The sequence below is a fragment of the Terrapene carolina genome, unplaced genomic scaffold (assembly GCF_002925995.2).
Source record: "Terrapene carolina triunguis isolate 2854851 unplaced genomic scaffold, T_m_triunguis-2.0 Scaffold210, whole genome shotgun sequence".
In the NCBI taxonomy this organism is placed as follows: Eukaryota; Metazoa; Chordata; order Testudines; family Emydidae; genus Terrapene; species Terrapene triunguis.
Genome location: NW_020664561.1, coordinates 24,779,874 through 24,797,668, shown reverse-complemented (window position 1 = coordinate 24,797,668; position 17,795 = coordinate 24,779,874). Strand labels below are relative to the sequence as shown.

Below are 17,795 nucleotides of genomic sequence, written 5' to 3'. Positions count from 1 at the left end.
TTGATTACAGGATTTGTGAGAACTTATCATTGTGTTGTCATTTTTCATAGTTTAAAATACTGTTTTTTCCTAGAAAAAGTATTGTCCATGCTGCTAACTGAATTAGATATTTGTAAAATTTTAAAACTGTTTTTTTCCCAGTGTACTGTCATATATGATTTAGCCATTTTACAATCTGTTTTTATTTTTTTTTAGGGTGTCCCAAAATCAAGTAGGACAGCACTTTACCTTTGTGCTTACAGACATTGAAAGTAAGCAAAAGTTTGGATTTTGCCGGTTAACATCAGGAGGCAAAATCTGCCTCTGTATTGTAAGGTGAGTGAGTATAAGAAAAACTGGAGTTTCTTACTCCATGGACTTGTTATTTTTAGGGTTATATTTTGTTGTGCTTTAAAATGCATAGAGACTTTTTTAATAGATCAAAAATCTTCTGAATGATGATGTATACTCACATACCAGTGTGTTTCCTTTGTCCATAATAATATTAACAATTAATTTTTGACAAAGGAATAAGTTAAATGATTTTTATAAAATTGAAACTAGGGATAAAATAAATATTCCTACATAAATAATAGGAAAGATCTGCTTTAAAGAGATATTTGAGAATATTATGTAGCTTTTCTGGCTTGAAATGTTACGTGTGCTAATATTTTTTTTAATGAAACAATTGATACAGATGTTTCAAGTAGTTCAATATTGTTACTAGTTGTATTAATTCTGATGTGATATTCCAGAGCTAATCAGTTGGAATTCTTGAGTCCTGAAGATCATTGCATCACAGCAACATTTCTATCTGTGTTCCTTTGTGCATGCATAATTTTCACCAAAAAAAAAAAGTTAAAATATCAAACGTTTTGTCGATCAAAACATTTTGAAAAATTTTGATTCAGAAATAACAAAACATTTTGTTTCAGCATTTTCAATTAAAAACATTTTGATATTCCTGAATCAAAATGTTTTAATTTGATTTGTTGTACTGACCTGAGATGTGCCCTTTCATGTTAGTTTGACATTAAATTGCATTTCCGTGTGGTGGTGTATCGTCTTCTGGGCTGTGTAGTTTGGGTGCCTGATGCCGCCATTCTCTCCTGTGGTCTGAGCTCCTTGGCTGGACTACACCTGGTATAAGGCACCTGCAGATAGGTGATTCTTATGATGCACCATGCTGCTTGGTTAGAGGAGAGACTGCATTGCATCATAGGAGATGTAGTTCTTGTACCAAATATTTCAAACTGACCAACGCTAAATATTTTGTTTTGGTTTTCCTTATGGAAAATAAAAACAAAAAGGCCAGTCAAAATTTTTTCATGGGTAATTTTAATTTTACAGAAACTTCATTTTCCATTGAAAAATCATTCTGACTGAAAATTCCTGACAAGTTTTATCTAGCAGCTCTAAAGCTGACAAAACCTAGAGAACAAGAATGCAGCAAACTACTTAATTAAAATTTGAGCAAAACAAACATCTTCCACTTTAAAAAGGAGCCTGGCTGCTTGTAAAACCAACTAGGAAAAAACTGGAGGAACCAGTCTAGCTGCAGTGTAAGACAAGGACAGGAAATAGAAGGCTCTCAAAATGGGAGGCAGCCGCAGTACTGGAGCCATTAACCACAGACAAATGGGAAAGGAGCCAGGAGCTGCCAGTGGGGGAAGAGTATCCTGAAGAACAGTGGGGAAGAAGGTGGATAGCCTGTGAAGAGCTGTGAAGAGTTGGGAAGTAGAGGATCAGAAGCTGGACAGCTCATCTAGAGCAGTGCTTTTCAAACTTTTTTTCTGGGGACCCAGTTGAAGAACATTGTTGATGCCCACAACCTAATGGAGCTGGGGATGAGGGGTTTGAGGTGTGGGAGGGGCTCAGGGCTGGGGCAGAGGGTTAGGGTGCGGGGGTGAGGGCTGTGGGAGGGGGCCCAGGAATGAGGGGTTCAGGGTGTGGGAGGGGGCTCAGGGCTGGGGCAGCGGGTTGGGGTGTGACAGGGGGTCAGGGCTCTGGGCTGGGATTGGGGGGGATTGGGGCACATGGTTGGGGCACGGACTTACCTCTGGTGGCTCCTGGTCAGTGGCGCAGCCGGGGTGCAGAGGCAGATTTCCCGGCTGTCCTGGCACCGTGGACCGTGCTGCACCCCGGAAACGGCCAGCAGCAGGTCCAGCTCCTAGGCAGAGACGCACAAGTGGTTTCACGCAACTCTTGCCCGCAGGCACCGCCCCCCACTCCCATTGGCCGGTAGCCGGCCAATGGGAGTGCAGAGCCGGTGCTTAGGGTGGGGGCAGCGCGCGGGACCCCGTGGCTTCCCTGCCTAGAAGCCGGACCCGCTGCTGGCCGCTTCCGGGGCACAGCGCAGTGTCGGAGCAGGTAGGCACTCGCCTGCCTTAGCTGGGCAGCACCGCCAACGGGACTTTTAACAACCTGGTTGGCGGTGCTGACCAGAGCAAGGCGACCCAGTGCCTGAAATGCTGCGACCCAGTACTGGGTCTCGACCCATGATATGAAAAACACTGGTCTAGAGCTGCTGGTGAAGGGCATCAGGAGGTTAGGTGACATGTGCTAGGGAAAAGGCCTAGCACTGTGTATAGGGGAGATGGGCATAAGTAGGCTGGATACAAAGGGAGAAAGGGAACTGGCAGCAGAGAAGTTTGTAGAAAGAGCATTTTTGTTGTTGCTGAAAATGCCCAGTCAAATCTTTACTAGGATATTCAGCAGCCTCTAATGTAATGACATTGCCTTGCAGGCAGGGTTTTTGGAGTGATTAAAAAAATCAATATATTAATGAGAAACTGTCTGGTGTTCACTTTTTGCTTTGTCCAAATTAGTGAATAAGGAACTGGGTATGAATGTGGAAGTCTGTATTTTCTCATGTATATTAATTGACTTTCTTATAGTAATGATGATAACTATTTAATAAAAACACTTGAAAAATACATCCATCTTGGCTTTTGTGGAGCATGAGGATACTGAACCATTTTCTTTGTTATACCTTTTGCTGGTATGTCTTGTTTAGGCTCAGGGAAAATTTATTCCTGTGCTTTAGCTCAGTGGTTCTCAACCAGGGGTACATGTATCCCTGGGGTACGTAGAGGTCTTCCAGGGGGTACATCAGCTCATCTAGATATTTGCCTAGTTGTACAACAGGCTGCATAAAAAGCACTAGCGAAGTCAGTACAAACTAAAATTGCATACAGACAATGACTTGTTTATACTGCTCTATATACTGAAATGTAAGTACAATATTTATATTCCAGTTGATTTATTTGATAATTATATGGTAAAAATGAGAAAGCAATTTTTCAGTACTAGTGTGCTGTGATATTTCTGTATTTTATGTCTGATTTTGTAAGCAAATAGTTTTTAAGTGAGGTGTAACTTGGGGGTACCGCAAGACAAATCAGACTTCTGAAAGGGGTACAGTAGTCTGGAAAGACTGAGAATGACTACTTTAGCTCACTCCCTTTGCTCACAACCCTGCCTTTCCACGTCAGACAAAGAAATAACATTTTCTACTTGTTCTTCTAACTTTGTCTGACTTATCTCTAATGTTATAATAATAAATGCTTCATCAGTTCCACACACCCAAGTGCTAATGGTAAAATACTGTAAGTGACAGTCTTTCTGTCTACTTAAAAAAAAGTATTGGAGCCAGATCCTACGCTGGTATGAATTGGCATAGCTCTACTGTAGTCAGTGGAACCTACGTGGATATACATCAGCTGAGGATCTGGCTGATGGTCTGCTACTTTGTAGAAATAACTAATGAAATGAAAAGTGGCAAGCTATAATTTTTCACTGCATCATAATGAAAACATTGCCTTTATTGCTTCTGTTGGGACAATTTCAAATTTACCATGCAATGCTGAATGCATAGTTGTACCAGTTTTTATAAAACTGTACTTCTGGATTGGTAAAATATTAATCTTTAACTCGAGGGTGAGGGTGTGGGAAAAAATCGTTAACTCTGAGTACAAGGAAAACTTTTCAGGAGTAGAATGCTGCCAAAAAGATCATGCTGTTACTTTGTAACACATTAAATCTTTATCTCGAACAGGATGAGTATTGTTTTTCCATTGTTTTCTTTGTACAAATGGAGTACAATATAAAAGCATCAAGTACTGTAAGGTGATTGTATTAAGTAGTCTTTAATACCGAAAATGTGCAGTTCACAAATATGAGATTTCATTTTCTTTAGCAGCTGACTGTATGAGATTGCATTGAAACTTTGCTGATAGAATGTATGTGTCTGTATTTCTGATAGATACATATTCGGATCCAATGTGGTCTGTACTGTGCATCCGAAATTCATTAGCAGTGAGCAAATGTGTTAGTATTCACACACAGATTTGTGCTAGAATTGCATCTGAGTATCCCCAGTGTATGCGTTTTTTATTTTAAAGATTGACCACATACAAAGAAAATCTTAAATTGATGCATGTTCTTGTACAAAAGGTTAATTTTTGATTGCAAGAACATTACCTGTTACTTTAAGGATTGCTTAAGATTGTTTCCTGTAGCTTTAATAAAGGCAAATTGGGGGAAGGTCGAGGGTTAGAAGATGGAGAGAGCCCCATTTAGGAAACTGAAATGGTAACTGTGATGGGTTCCCCCCTAGGATGCCACTTGGAACAGGGATACTGAGCCCACCTGGCCCACCAGCCTGGGTTCCCTTTACACTGTATTGCTGTGCATTCTGCTGAGCCCTCCCTCAGGCTTCAGACTGCACTTTACCATTACACATACAGGTAGGGACACACCCAGCTGCAGATTCACACAGATGCTGTGATCTGCTCTGCATGGGAAGGCTCAGCTAAGGAACTGCCCATTACTCAAGTGCACACCCCCCTCTAGAAGGTAAACCCAAAATTATACTGTCTTGTGCTGCACAGAGATCTGTAGAGCGTAAGCTCATGAAATTCACCCCCTCCCTCAATGTGGAGAGGAATATTCACAGCTTTCTGCCCCACAGTTATGATTTCCACACACTGGTTTTAGACAAAACAAGTTTATTAACTACAAAAGATAGATTTTAGGTGATTATAAGGGATAGCAAACAGATCAAAGCAGATGACCTAGCAAATACAACAAACACACAATCTAAGCTTATTATACTAAAGAAATTGGATATGTGTTGCAAATTCTCACCCTTAATGTTGTTTTAGCCAGATTGCAGAGATTCTTGAAGGCAAGCTACACTTGTTGCAGCTTAAAACTCCAGTTATTCCTTTCACAGGCTAGACAACCGTCTAGTCTGGGTTCAGCCCTTTCCCCCCAGTTCAGTCTTTTTGTTTCTCAGGTGTTTCCAGCAGTCCTCTTTCTTGGGCGGGGAGTCAGTGAAGAACGAACCACGATGATGTCACTCCTCTGCCTTAAATAGCTTTTGCATATGTCAGGAACCCTTTGTCTCCCAGTTTGACTCCCACCCCCATCAGTGGAAAAACACTAGCATTATGACGGAGTCCAGTACCAGGTGATTTGGTGACATGTCCCTGTAGGGCCACCGCAGCCATGGCTCAGAGGCTGTTTGCAGTGTCCACAGGAAGTCTTCCTGGTGAGATATTAGAATCGTCAAAGACCTAATGTTCTCCATAATGGCCTGCCATCTAGACTGATTGCATTCTGCCTAGTGGGCATTCCCCAGGTGTAAACACGTTTGTAATAGATGCATAGACAATATTCCTAACTTCAGATACAAAAATGATACATGCATATGAATAGGATAATCATATTCAATAAATCATAACCTTTTCAATGATATGTCACATCACCTATCTTGCATAAAATACATCATAGTTATGCCCTAATCATATCATAACAATATCTCTATGAAGAATATGGGGCGTAATGCCATGGTAACATGTAACTAAATTCAGTACAGCCTGTGAAGGTTGTATGGGGAAGCAGGAGCAGGCCAAACAGAAAGGAGAGAAGAAAGTAAAGAGATTGGGTGAGTTGTTGAGTGGGCAGGTGGGAAGCAGAACAAAAGCAGGCATCCTTCCACCTGTAGCTTCCTTTTATGGATGGCACCTTGCTATGTCCTAGCCAGTCCCAGACCTCTGAAGTAATAGGATTTGATCAATGTCAGTACTGCTGAGGTAAACATGATGTCATTGGGTGGCGGTTTTCAGCTGGCTGTAAAATACTGCCCATCTCGTAGTTAATGGGTTCACTTCTCTTGTAGTTTATTCTTCACTTGAAACTTTAATATGAGGAAACCAGTTTTGACATTGTAGCCACAGGAGAATAAATACCACAAGATGTACTCTTCTTGTACTCATGAAATGCTTACAGTAATAAAAGAAGGGGAAGAAAAATGCAGACTGTGTGTGTGTAGGTGTATACAGGGAGAATTGTCTCTAAGTTAGAATGTTTTTTTCAAAGTTTTCTATAAGGTAGCAGCTAGTGTAAGTGTATTTTGTTTATGTTGACACAATGAAAAAAAAATAACCCAATATATAGATTTAACACCTTTTAATTTTAAAGAAAGAGACATTGATACAATGTACCTTAAATGATTCTGATTTCAGCTACCAAACCCGAAGCCCATTACAAATAAGTGGGAAACCAACCATATAGTGAATCCAGAAAGAAATCTGTTGGATTCCCCTCCATTAGTTGTGCATGATTCTTTGCAGGACTCTTTAAGACTGCTTTGTGAAGCTCGCAATGTAGAATCCTGCTGTGTGCGTGGTCCCCTCCGAACTTTTCAGCTAACATGCCCTCTAGTATGTAAGCACAATGGGATGCTCCTTCAGAGTATTTTTTAAATATACCCTGTTGTGCCTATGTGCTAGATTGGGTCTTTTTTATATGAATAATGGCAAATGTTTGCAAATTCAGATTTGATTGGTATCCTATAATATGTTTGTAAATTTTAAATATTCTTCTGTTATCATGGGGGGAAGTGTGATTCTTTTATATTTTATTACTAAATATTTTGATAATATTTAGAAAAAAACATATACTATAGATATTGAGCAATACTAAATTAATGTTGTATTGTCTACAACTAAATTGTTTGAATAGAAAGGCCAACTATTACAGCTGTGATTCATTTTGTTAAAATCTTGCAACTGCTGACTGCTTCTAATGTTGACCTTATGTACGCTGAGAAATGCAAGACATCATTAAAAATTTTCTGCCTTAGATTTGATTAATGAAATTTTATGACTGTAAAATTGTCACCTACATTTCCAAATGAAATGCTCTAATAAGGAAGACAGGTTTATATGGTAAGCCTTTGTAGTTCTTCAACTCAGACCATGCTTGAAGCTTTCTCACTCTTCCTTTAGGCAAATCCCTTAGAAGCAGAATGTTTCAATTTTACACATTTTGTGTCAATTTTCCAGACAGAAAACTAGCCCCTAGACATTAGACATTTAGCTACGGAAAGGCGGTTTCCTTAGTTTTATTTGATTACTAGAAGTTAGATTCCTGCTGATAGTTCAGGACTGTTAGTGGTTACCTGACTATTTGACAGAAAACATTTCCTTTCCTTTATTTAACCTTTGACTCATGGATGTAAAAGTTTTATCAGAGCTATTGTAGAAACATAAGTGAGGTGGAAGTCTACTTACTGTGACAAAGATGATGCGTGACTTTGAATAAAAGTCTGAGCTCCTGCCTTGTTGCTACTTTGGATTAGCAGAAAATGCTAAATACACTTTTTTGAAAGATCTTGAAAGATCTTGTGGTAGTGTTTTTTTCATTACAGTGATTGGCACATTTGTAGAAAAAATCTCCTGGATTTTAAAAGCATAAAATTTTCATTTTCATGATCTATGTTGCAGAAGTTGTGTTATAGGATTTTTTCTTTTCATTCCAAGAAAAGTTTATCGTAGCACCTTATACACCAGTGAATGCAGAGATTATCAAGTTTTCCATATCTGCTTTTCAGAAGCTTATACATAGTAAACTCTTCAGGGCAGAGACCATGAGTAAAGTTTTCAAAAATGATTTAGGAGCTGAAGTCCTATTTTTCAAAGGTAATTTAGACATTTAGAAACTCACATCTCATTGCAAATCAATGAGATTTAGGCTCCCAAGAGTCTGAGGGCTTGTCTGCTTGGTGGGGAATTGCGCACCGTGGGGGTGTGATTCCTAAAGTGCACAAATGTGGTGTACATTAGTTGGTCTGTGTAGATGCATGCACCAACAGGGTCTTCATGGACCGATTAATGCGCAACACATGAGTACACTTTAGAAATCACTCCCCCATAGCACGCGTTAGCGCACCCTGAGTCACCTCTGAAGGGACTTAGCAGCCTAAGTCACTCAGGTACTTATGAAAACTCCATCCCATATCTTCCTTTGTGTTTCTACAGTGGCTACCACAATGGGGCTTCAATCCTTTTGTTGTTATTGTAAGGCAGTGAAATAATAATATAATAAATTGATCTTGCATATTTGTATGAGTTCAAACTTGGGTAGCAAGTTCTTCCTTATTTAGAGACTTATTTTTTTACCTGCACTCAAAATAAATCAGTTTGGCAGTTTTGAGCCCATATTTATTTTTTAATAAAAGCGTTAAGGCCCTTTTTCTATCAAAATTGTAATGAGCTTTGGTTGAATTATTTTCTTGAGAGGGGCTGAGTAGCTTCTTTCCTCCACAACACTTTTATGCTTATAGGTCTGATGCATAAACACAATAGCACTGTATCAAAAATCTACATATTACTGAATAAAAATATAGGGCCCGAATCCTGCAAATACTTTCACGAGTAATCCTGTTCAAATCAATGAGATTATTCATGGGAATAAGTGTTTGCAAGCTCAGGCCTTGATATTAGGCTGCCATTGCTCTACAAGAGCCTCTATTGTCCAGTGACAAATAATACTGTATCACATATCTTTTAAAGTAATTTTTAAACACTTATAGTAGTGTCTGTAAGTTTGAAACTGACAGATTTCCTCACTGATATTTTTTCTGTTGTGTACACATACTGACTTGTTTTTGCAGTGTTGCATGTATGAATGTAGTGCTGCTTTTACATATATTTTCTTTTCTTTTTCAATATCAGGAGAAAATAGCATTTAAGCATTTGTTTTAAGAATAAAACTCTCATATATTTACTAGCACTTATTAGCCAAATACAGACACACACAAAAATATTCAGGAGGTCCAGTTACCTTCTTTCCACTCTTCGCAGTGTACTGTTGGAGTATTGTATAGAAAGTAAAGTTAAAAATCTGGGCAGAAACACAGGACTTAATTTACACTATTGGATACCTAAAAAAAAGATTTACTTAAAAAATATAGACTACCACTCTGAGTTTTTTTTTTAATTAGTTTTATGCTGTCAGGATGATGTGTATATATTGTTCTTTTCTTTTTCTGCAACTGTGTGAGTTAAGATTTGCTTCCCTTGCTTTTTTGGTTATAAGTGGCATGTTTAAAATTATTTTAACCTAATTTTCTATGATTTTAAGTTTTTAAGCTAAAGGTAATTATTGTTTTAGTATTCCAGCTGTGAAGTAAAAGGCTTTCTACTACAGCATTTAAAACATTGTATTCAACTACTAAGATTTCCTTCACTTTATTTTTTATAATTCAAGTTTTTGTTAGCATCTAGAATGTGGGCATATAAAATCAGTGTATTTTTTCTTAAAGGAAGAAATATTTGGGGCACTAGAAGTACAGTAAGTATGCCTGCTTATAAGGAAGGAAAACCTCCCTTAGCTGTGTGCTAAGCATCACTAGTTTCAGAATATGAATATGACCTTTCTCTCTGCATCTGTTTTAATATTGTATCAATTTTTGTTTTTGTAGTAAGTGGGAGCTAAGTTCATAGACTGTTAGAGATAAATATAAGCATTATGTGAGATTAAAATGGGAACACTTGTTTTTGCAGTGTACTCTTGATAATGAAAAATGAAGGCTTAGAAGTCAAGGGACGTATATTTTAGAGCAGGGGTAGGCAACCTATGGCACGCGTGCCGATGGCGGCACGTGAGCTGATTTTCAGTGGCACTCACACTGCCCGGGTCCTGGCCACAGGTCCGGGGGGCTCTGCATTTTAATTTAATTTTAAATGAAGCTTCTTAAACATTTTAAAAACCTTATTTACTTTACATACAACAATAGTTTAGTTATATATTATAGACTTATAGAACGAGACCTTCTAAAAACGTTAACATGTATTACTGGCACGCGAAAACTTAAATTATAGTGAATAAATGAAGACTCGGCACACCACTTCTGAAAGGTTGCCGACCCCTGTTTTAAAGCTTTGTGTTTTCTACTGAAAAGAGAAACATAGTAGGAAAAGATACCGTAGTACTACTGCTGAGATATTGCTACATGGCACAACACAGGAAAATTGATGGATAATCTAAACAAACCCTCTGTGACCAGTATGAAAAATGATTCTGTAATTTATAAATTGTATGATGGTTTTATAGATAGATACTTAGAGCAAAACACCAATCTACATCACTATATTAGACTGAGAAAGGCACTTTTTATTTGCTCTACAGTACAGTGTTTGATTTGCGTTGGGTTTTGTAGTTAACACTTTCCCCACTAGACATATATTTTACATTTCAGCCACCCAATAAACTCTACTATTAACATATTTCCAAAAGATAACAGGAAACATAATCTATCAGGAAGAAACTTCCGGAAGCAATCATTTTGTGGAATTTTCTAGTCAGTGTTTCACCATAACACACAACACTCACATCTATAGCACTGCGTGCTCTTTAGTTAGGTGTAATGGGGTACACTGAACAATTATATCCTAGGGTATTGAAGAGCAAATACTATAATCAAGTTATGCAATAAAGTCACACTTTAACTACCATAAATAATACCAGGTAGCATAAATGTCTGTTAAAGCATTAAGATATGGACTCAGATGTAGTTAACAGACAGCACAATGTGCATTAAAGCCTTTTAAAGAAGGCTAACTGTCTAGAGTATGCTCGTAGCAGCTTTTAGGAAACAGGCTGCTTCAGCCCAAACTCTGCTGACTTGCGGACTCCCTGCAGGAGCCTAAAGCCTGTAGCAGCTTTCAGAAAGACATCTGTTTTAATGAGAGCTACAGTCACATATTGGGCAGGACATTTGAAGTCATCACAGTTTGGGGAGGTGTCTGTCTCTTCAGACAGAAGCAGATTCTTGAAATCTTTATTTTTATTTTTTATCATATCACATTTTCCAATATTTTAAGCCTTACCCATCATCTATAAAAAAAAAAAAATAACAGTTCAAATTTGTCAACTCTCTTGGAGAGAAGACCAGTCTCTCTCTGAATTGCACAGAACTGGGATTATCTACTCTTGTGAATTAGCTAGGGTGCAGAAATATATTTCCCAAAAGCTGCATCAGGGTAAAATATTTTCATTCAGAGTCAAAGCTAGTCAGCCTCAGCTGAAATAATGAGAGAAGTTAACACATTGCCACTTGTTTTCATGAGCATATTGATATATGAACAGCTAAAATAGCTAAGTAGTTTCAAACTCTGCCATTTTAAAGATACAATAGAACCTCAGAGTTACGAACACCTTGGGAATGGAGGTTGTTTGTAACTCTGAAATGTTCGTAACTCTGAATAAAACGTTACGGTTGTTCTTTCAAAAGATTACAACTGAACATTGTCTTAATACAGCATTGAAACTTTACTATGCAGAAGAAATAATGTTGTTTATACATGAAACAAGCATGGAAACAGTTTCTTTACCTTGTCAAATCTATTTTTTTAAACTTTCCCTTTATTTTTTTTAGTAGTGTACGTTTAACACAGTACTGTATGCTATTTGCCTTTTTTCCCCCCCCCTGCTGTCTGATTTTGTACTTCGGGTTCCAAATGAGGTGTGTGTTTGGTCAATTCGTAACTCTGAGGTTCTACTGTATGCTAGATACACTTGGTACAGAACTACCGTCAGTCACTTTACCCCACTTCTTAAAAAACAGTTCAAATTTTAAAACCTTGAGTTTGATAAAATTGCTATGTGGGAGAGAGGTGATGTTTGCCATATACATTTAAAAATCTCTTTAAATAGGAAAAATTTCAAAATAAATGCTCACTTTTGCATGCTTGCCTCTGAAAATTTGCCTATTATTGATCCTTTTTTGGGTTATATCCTTTATAAATAAATGTTAGAATTATGAAACCAGGCAGTTTAAAATCAGATGGCATAGATGTCATATTTTATGTGTATTGTATAGTCATACTTTCAGAATAGTGTGTGCTTTTTAAAAAAAACAACAAATAAATAATGGTGAGCTATTTGGAACTTGCATAATATGCCAAATGGAAGATAATGGTTATTCTGTCACCACTTGTGGAAACAATCAACCCCTCACAACCCTCCATTAATTTATTCTTACAGACATGTCTGGTTAGACACATGGAAAACATAGGATGGGCTTTTAGATTCTGTGGAAAGATTTCTGGTCGTCAAAGATTAGATTTTAAATCCTGAAACTCCTTGGAGTAAAATCTCTGGATAAAAAGTGAGTCAGAATCAATGAAGTTGTTCTGAGGTAGATAAATTGAACACCTTACAGTTTCCTCTGGGTCTCGCCTGACCCATGGATCATGAATTGTCATTCTGCAGAAGTGAAGATACAGACATGCCATTTATTTCCTTCTGCTGGTCCCCTATCTTGGTGCATTTTTCCGCACCTCCTCTTTGACATAGAATAACTTCCTATTTCCAATTCTCCAAGCAAACCATCCTTTCCTTTATCCCTCCAAAAGCCTCTTATTTTTAAACCCTGCCAACAGGAAGTGAATGCAAAATAATATTTAAGAAAAAGAAAAACATTGCAAGTTAGCTCTGGCTTCCAATGTAGCCCATCTCCTTTATATCAGCCTTCTACAATTTAAGCTCCATGAGGCAGGGACTGTTTTTATACTTGTCTTATGCAGCTTCAAGCACTCTGTAGGCACGTAGCTAATACTAATAATGTTGTTTATTTCCATGGCCTAATAATCTTCTTCTTGGATTTCTCTTACAGTATTTAGTAGTGTGCTGCAAAGGCAGTAAAATCAGATGCTATTTCATCCCTTTTGAACACAGCTACTATTATTTTTAATAACACATTCTCCATAAGATGTGGGAAAATAGATTAGAAGATAACATTGATTTGCAGACTATAACTTTAGTAATGGGCTATTCCCAAACATACAAAGACAGTAAAGGAAAACTGAATCAGGCAAAAGAGGAATTACTATAAGAACCAACAGTGAAGTAACTATAAGAATAGCAAACTAAATTACTTTGGATTTGGGACATGATGATTGTTTACATTACAAACTAAAATAATAAATGTATACCATTCCCTGCCTTGAAAACTGGAGATTCTCTTTCTTCAGCCTGGCCAGCTATTCACTTGGCTTGATCAACTGAATTTTTATGAAAAAACCTTAACTCTTCAGTCCACTCACTGGACAAAACTGGCTTCCACACCAACCCAGGACTCCATGCAAACTACCTTAACAGGTTTCCCTTTCCTCTGAGGAAAAGCTTCTAGAATCTGCATCCTGGGAGTTTTCTTTGGCAATTGACATGCAGCTAGCATAATACTCTCTGATACATATCCTTTAAACTTCACAAATATATCCAAAACACGTATTGATGTTAAAAAAATACTATGAAATACTGCATTTATAATATGCTGCTGTACAATGTGCATCTGTGGGTTTCTATTTGATAAAATTACATTACAATATTTTGCTAATGAAATAATGTTGAGTTTTTAAAAAAAGACTTCCTCCCAAAGCTTTTAAACCAATTATAGAATTTGTAGTATTCAATTGGCAGTATTCTAGTGGTACAATTATATTTGTGATGAAATACTAAAACAGAAGAAAATGTACATAGTAGCTTGTACATATGTAATTTATCTTGGTATTGTTTTGGGTAGTAATGGTAAGATTTACTAAACTTAAATTGTGTGCATGAAAAATGATTTTGGAAAGTTTTTTTACATTTGAAAAGAATTAATGTCCAGTCATTAGTGATGTCAGAGATAAAAGCCCACCATCTGGAAACATAATAGTTTGCTGATGCAAAGTTACTGATGTGTGTAAGAACTGGAAGGATTGGGACCACCTTTGTTATCTGATAATTACTTTGAGGTCTGAGAGTGCCGCATGCATACGGACTGCAGACTTGGGTTTGAAGATTATTAAATATTATTTATGTTCATATATTTGTACATGTAAATGACTAATATTTGTACATGAACATGGCTTCTAAAGTCTATATGTAGAGATTATTTTGCAGAGAGACCAATATTTATTTGACATATTTTTGAATTTATAATAGTGCTTTAAAGACCCAATCTTGCATGGGGTAGTGTGTGTGGATGGGCAGTTGTGTCCACAGAAGGCCCCAGAGACTAAATGGGGGTTCCATACAGTTATAGCAGTCTGCTCATGAACTACACAATATAGGACTGGGGTCTAAGGCAAATCTATTTTCATAAAAACAAATCACATGAGTGCATGGAACTACAACCACTAAGCACACGATGAATTACATTTATATCAATTCAGGAATGTTTAAAATGCTTTTGGTCTTAAAATATAGTTAGAAAAATCAAACAGTTTTGAGATCTTTCTTCACTTTTTGTCTGTAATGCTTGTCTGTCTTACTGTATAACCAGAAATGGCTTACCTATGTGTTGAAATATAAGCATTAATAGTACTGCTGAACTGGATGTTTAAAAGTATAGTTTTGTATAATAAGCACAACTTTAAGAAATGTAATTATTATTCTTCCTGGAAATACTATACTGTCATAAATAAAAAAATATGCAAGTTAGCATTTGCTCAAAATGTTTATGATGGAAGTATGATTAAAGTTAATTTGCAATAAATATTATGGAAAACTGGAAAATAAGCAATAATTTTCTTAATATATTTGGTAAAAATAATAATAATATACATATTTCTATTTTACAGTTACCTGCCATGGTTTGAGGTATACTACAAGTTGTTAAATACTCTGGCAGATTATTTGGCTAAAGAACAGGTACTTTTAGATATTTGTTTATTTCTAATAAAATATTTTACTTGAAATTAATCGTAATAATTTTAAATCCTACAAAACTGTTTCATACTGTCTGCATGTTTGAACAATGTATTTTTAAAATTTGCAACAAAATAAAAAATGTATGCATTTTAATTTTGCTAAGTGGCCAGGAAGTTTGACATATCCCAATGTTATTAAAAAAAAATTTGGATATGCTGCTGCAACTATTACGTGGATGTCATGTATTAATTTTAAAAAGCTGCTGAGAACATAGTACAGCAAAGTGTCAGAGTCCTTCTGTAAACAAATCCTGGGCTAAGTGTGAGCAGAGTGTCAAGCCACTGGAGAACTCCATGACATGTTGATTGTTAACCAGATAGTTCCTGAGATTTGGGGTTTATCAGATAGAAACACTTTTTCTGAACTGCATTAGATTTGATGTACTACTTTGCCCTTCATATTAACTAAAAACTACATCATACTGTCATCTTGACTAGAAGGGGGAAACTGCTTGCAGCACTCAGTGAAGAATCATGATAGTTTAGTTTGCATATTCATGAGCAATTAGATATATTCACAGGATTGCGCAGGAAAGAAAATACTGGCATCTGTCTTTATTAAAAGTATTAAAGATATACTTTCCTGCTTCAAGTATCTTGGTATACTAAATGTAATTTTTAAAAGAGAAAAAGGTTAGCTGTATGCTGTTGGCTGCAGATGCTGAGATTGCAAGAATATACGTGCAATAATTATACCTATCGGAAACAGGTTAAAGAAAACAATAACATTTTATATATAAAGAAAATATAATAGCCCAGTTGCATTAACTTAAGTAAAACAGAATGTAATGGTCACTGAAGTCCCATTGTTAGCACATTAAATCATATTAAATTTTGTTTTGTCTTAATCTTACTATTTAATTGTAATAGGGCTTTTTATTGAGGTCATGCTTGAATGACAAGGCTCATGCAGGGCAAGGCCTGTCTTTACCTTTGGGTCTTTCCCAGTGCTTGTTGGCACTAAACAAATAAATAGTAGTTCAATGTATAGCTGACAAAGCTGCAACTTTATTATAGTATATGTTAAAGAACTCTACGCTTTAGTGGGCCATAAGTTCTTTCTGGCACTGTACAAAGTGGAAGTATTTGATTTGGTGTGCTGCCTCGTCTCCCATCTCTTGGACTAATAAATCTATCAGAGAGCTCCTTGTTGTCTCCCTGACCCAGTCAAAGATCTAAACCTAAGGCCTTATTTGCTAATACCTGAGTAACTCCACCCATCTTTGCATAGAGAGATGACAGCCCTCTTCAGACAAATTGGATAAGTTTATATGAAAGTTGAATGTACAGTTCTGCTGACATGTTGACCCTTTCTCCACATTTAGCTTGATCTCATTAGCCGAACTATTTTATAATATTTCAAGCTGTTGTGCTTTGCCTGTTCAATTTAGGACCGAATTTATGAATATAAAAATCATGATCTAAGTTCCATTATCATTCCTAAATACAATTCCATTTTGGAAACCAGGTTGTGACACCCTAAACAGATCCAGTAACAAAAAACACATTTGAGTTGTGTTTCCACAGCAGCTTTATATGACATCTGTATGCATTCACATGTACTGCTCTGCCTAATTATGTTTGCGTTAATGCATTTTGGGAAATTCAGAGGTGCTATCCCATAGTCTTAGTAGGGATTAGAGTGCCTGTAGGACATATACATTGAGTGCAACAAGCAATCCAAAGGGAAATGCATCCTGTGATGTCCTATTATATGTAGAGGTAGGAGGAAAGAAGACCCAGTCAGCTCAGTAACACAAATGTGATTAGGGAGTCTCGTCTTTGAAGCAACATAAATATAATGACCTGGTCAGGTCACAGAAAGACAACCATGTGGCAGCCTAGGCACATTAACTGCCATGGTTGTTAAACTTGTGCTAACCATGTTATGTACAGATCCAAGCCATATGTAGAGTACACCATATCTTTGCTTGATTATAAATTCAGTTAAATGTTGTACAGAGAGGTCCCAAAGCCAATACAATTTTAGAAAGGTGTTATCAGGCCAGATAAACTGCGATAGTACCATTTTTAGCATGAACCGTTTTGAAGGGGTTCAAGTAATATGGTTAAATTACATGTGCATATCAGGAAGTGTTGAGAAAGAAAATAAATGTTAAAGAAACCGACTTCAGAACTTGCAAGAAATGCTCATTCTCTGAGCCATAAAAGTAAATTGTGCTTGTACTTTAATATATGGCAGTTGCACTATGAGATGAAGTTATCTGTGATTGAATGAAAAGATATTTGTTAAAATGGAATATGTATTATTTGTATATGATTATTAAGTACTTTTTTTTAAATATTTCCTGTAGGAAAATGACTTGAATGATATGTTAAAATCACTGTATAGCCACCCTGTGCCAAAGGCAAACACTCCTGTCAGTTTAAACGTGGTAGGTATCCTGTGTAATATCTCTTTATTGTAAAAATTTACACAGTTTCTTGTGGTCAAAAAACCCAGACAAAACCTGGGTATTGGTGCTAAATTATTAATATCTCATCATATTGCCTCCTATTGTTAAATGGTTTGCCATACTGTATTCACTTACCATGTAAAAAGTGTGTGTGTGTGTGTGTCTGTCTATGCAGACTCCAATCCTAACCTAGCAGAAATTGAGGTTTGCTGCATGGGTAAGAGGGCAAGCTACCATAGCAAGTGGCAATGCTACTCCTTATCTTGTTCGTTGCCTGCTGTCTCAGATGAGTATCTTTAGTTACTCCTGCTGTGGATCAAGATCTGCACCATGGCTTCTGAACACCTGAGTA

The 17,795-nt window shown here is 36.9% G+C and overlaps 1 protein-coding gene across 2 annotated transcripts in view; it reads left to right on the top strand.

The window, feature by feature from the left end:
* The window catches only part of LOC112115852 (DENN domain-containing protein 1B), a 266,079-nt gene that overhangs the window by 122,170 nt on the left and 126,114 nt on the right, over positions 1-17,795 (top strand). For both annotated transcript variants that reach the window (XR_002908855.2, XM_024213050.3), the window contains exons 5-7: positions 196-315; positions 14,898-14,967; positions 17,342-17,422. Coding sequence is in view for 1 of the 2 variants with exons in the window: in XM_024213050.3 (XP_024068818.1) it covers positions 196-315; positions 14,898-14,967; positions 17,342-17,422 (271 nt within the window). In the remaining variant the exon portion in view is untranslated. The remainder of the gene's footprint in view (positions 1-195; positions 316-14,897; positions 14,968-17,341; positions 17,423-17,795) is intronic.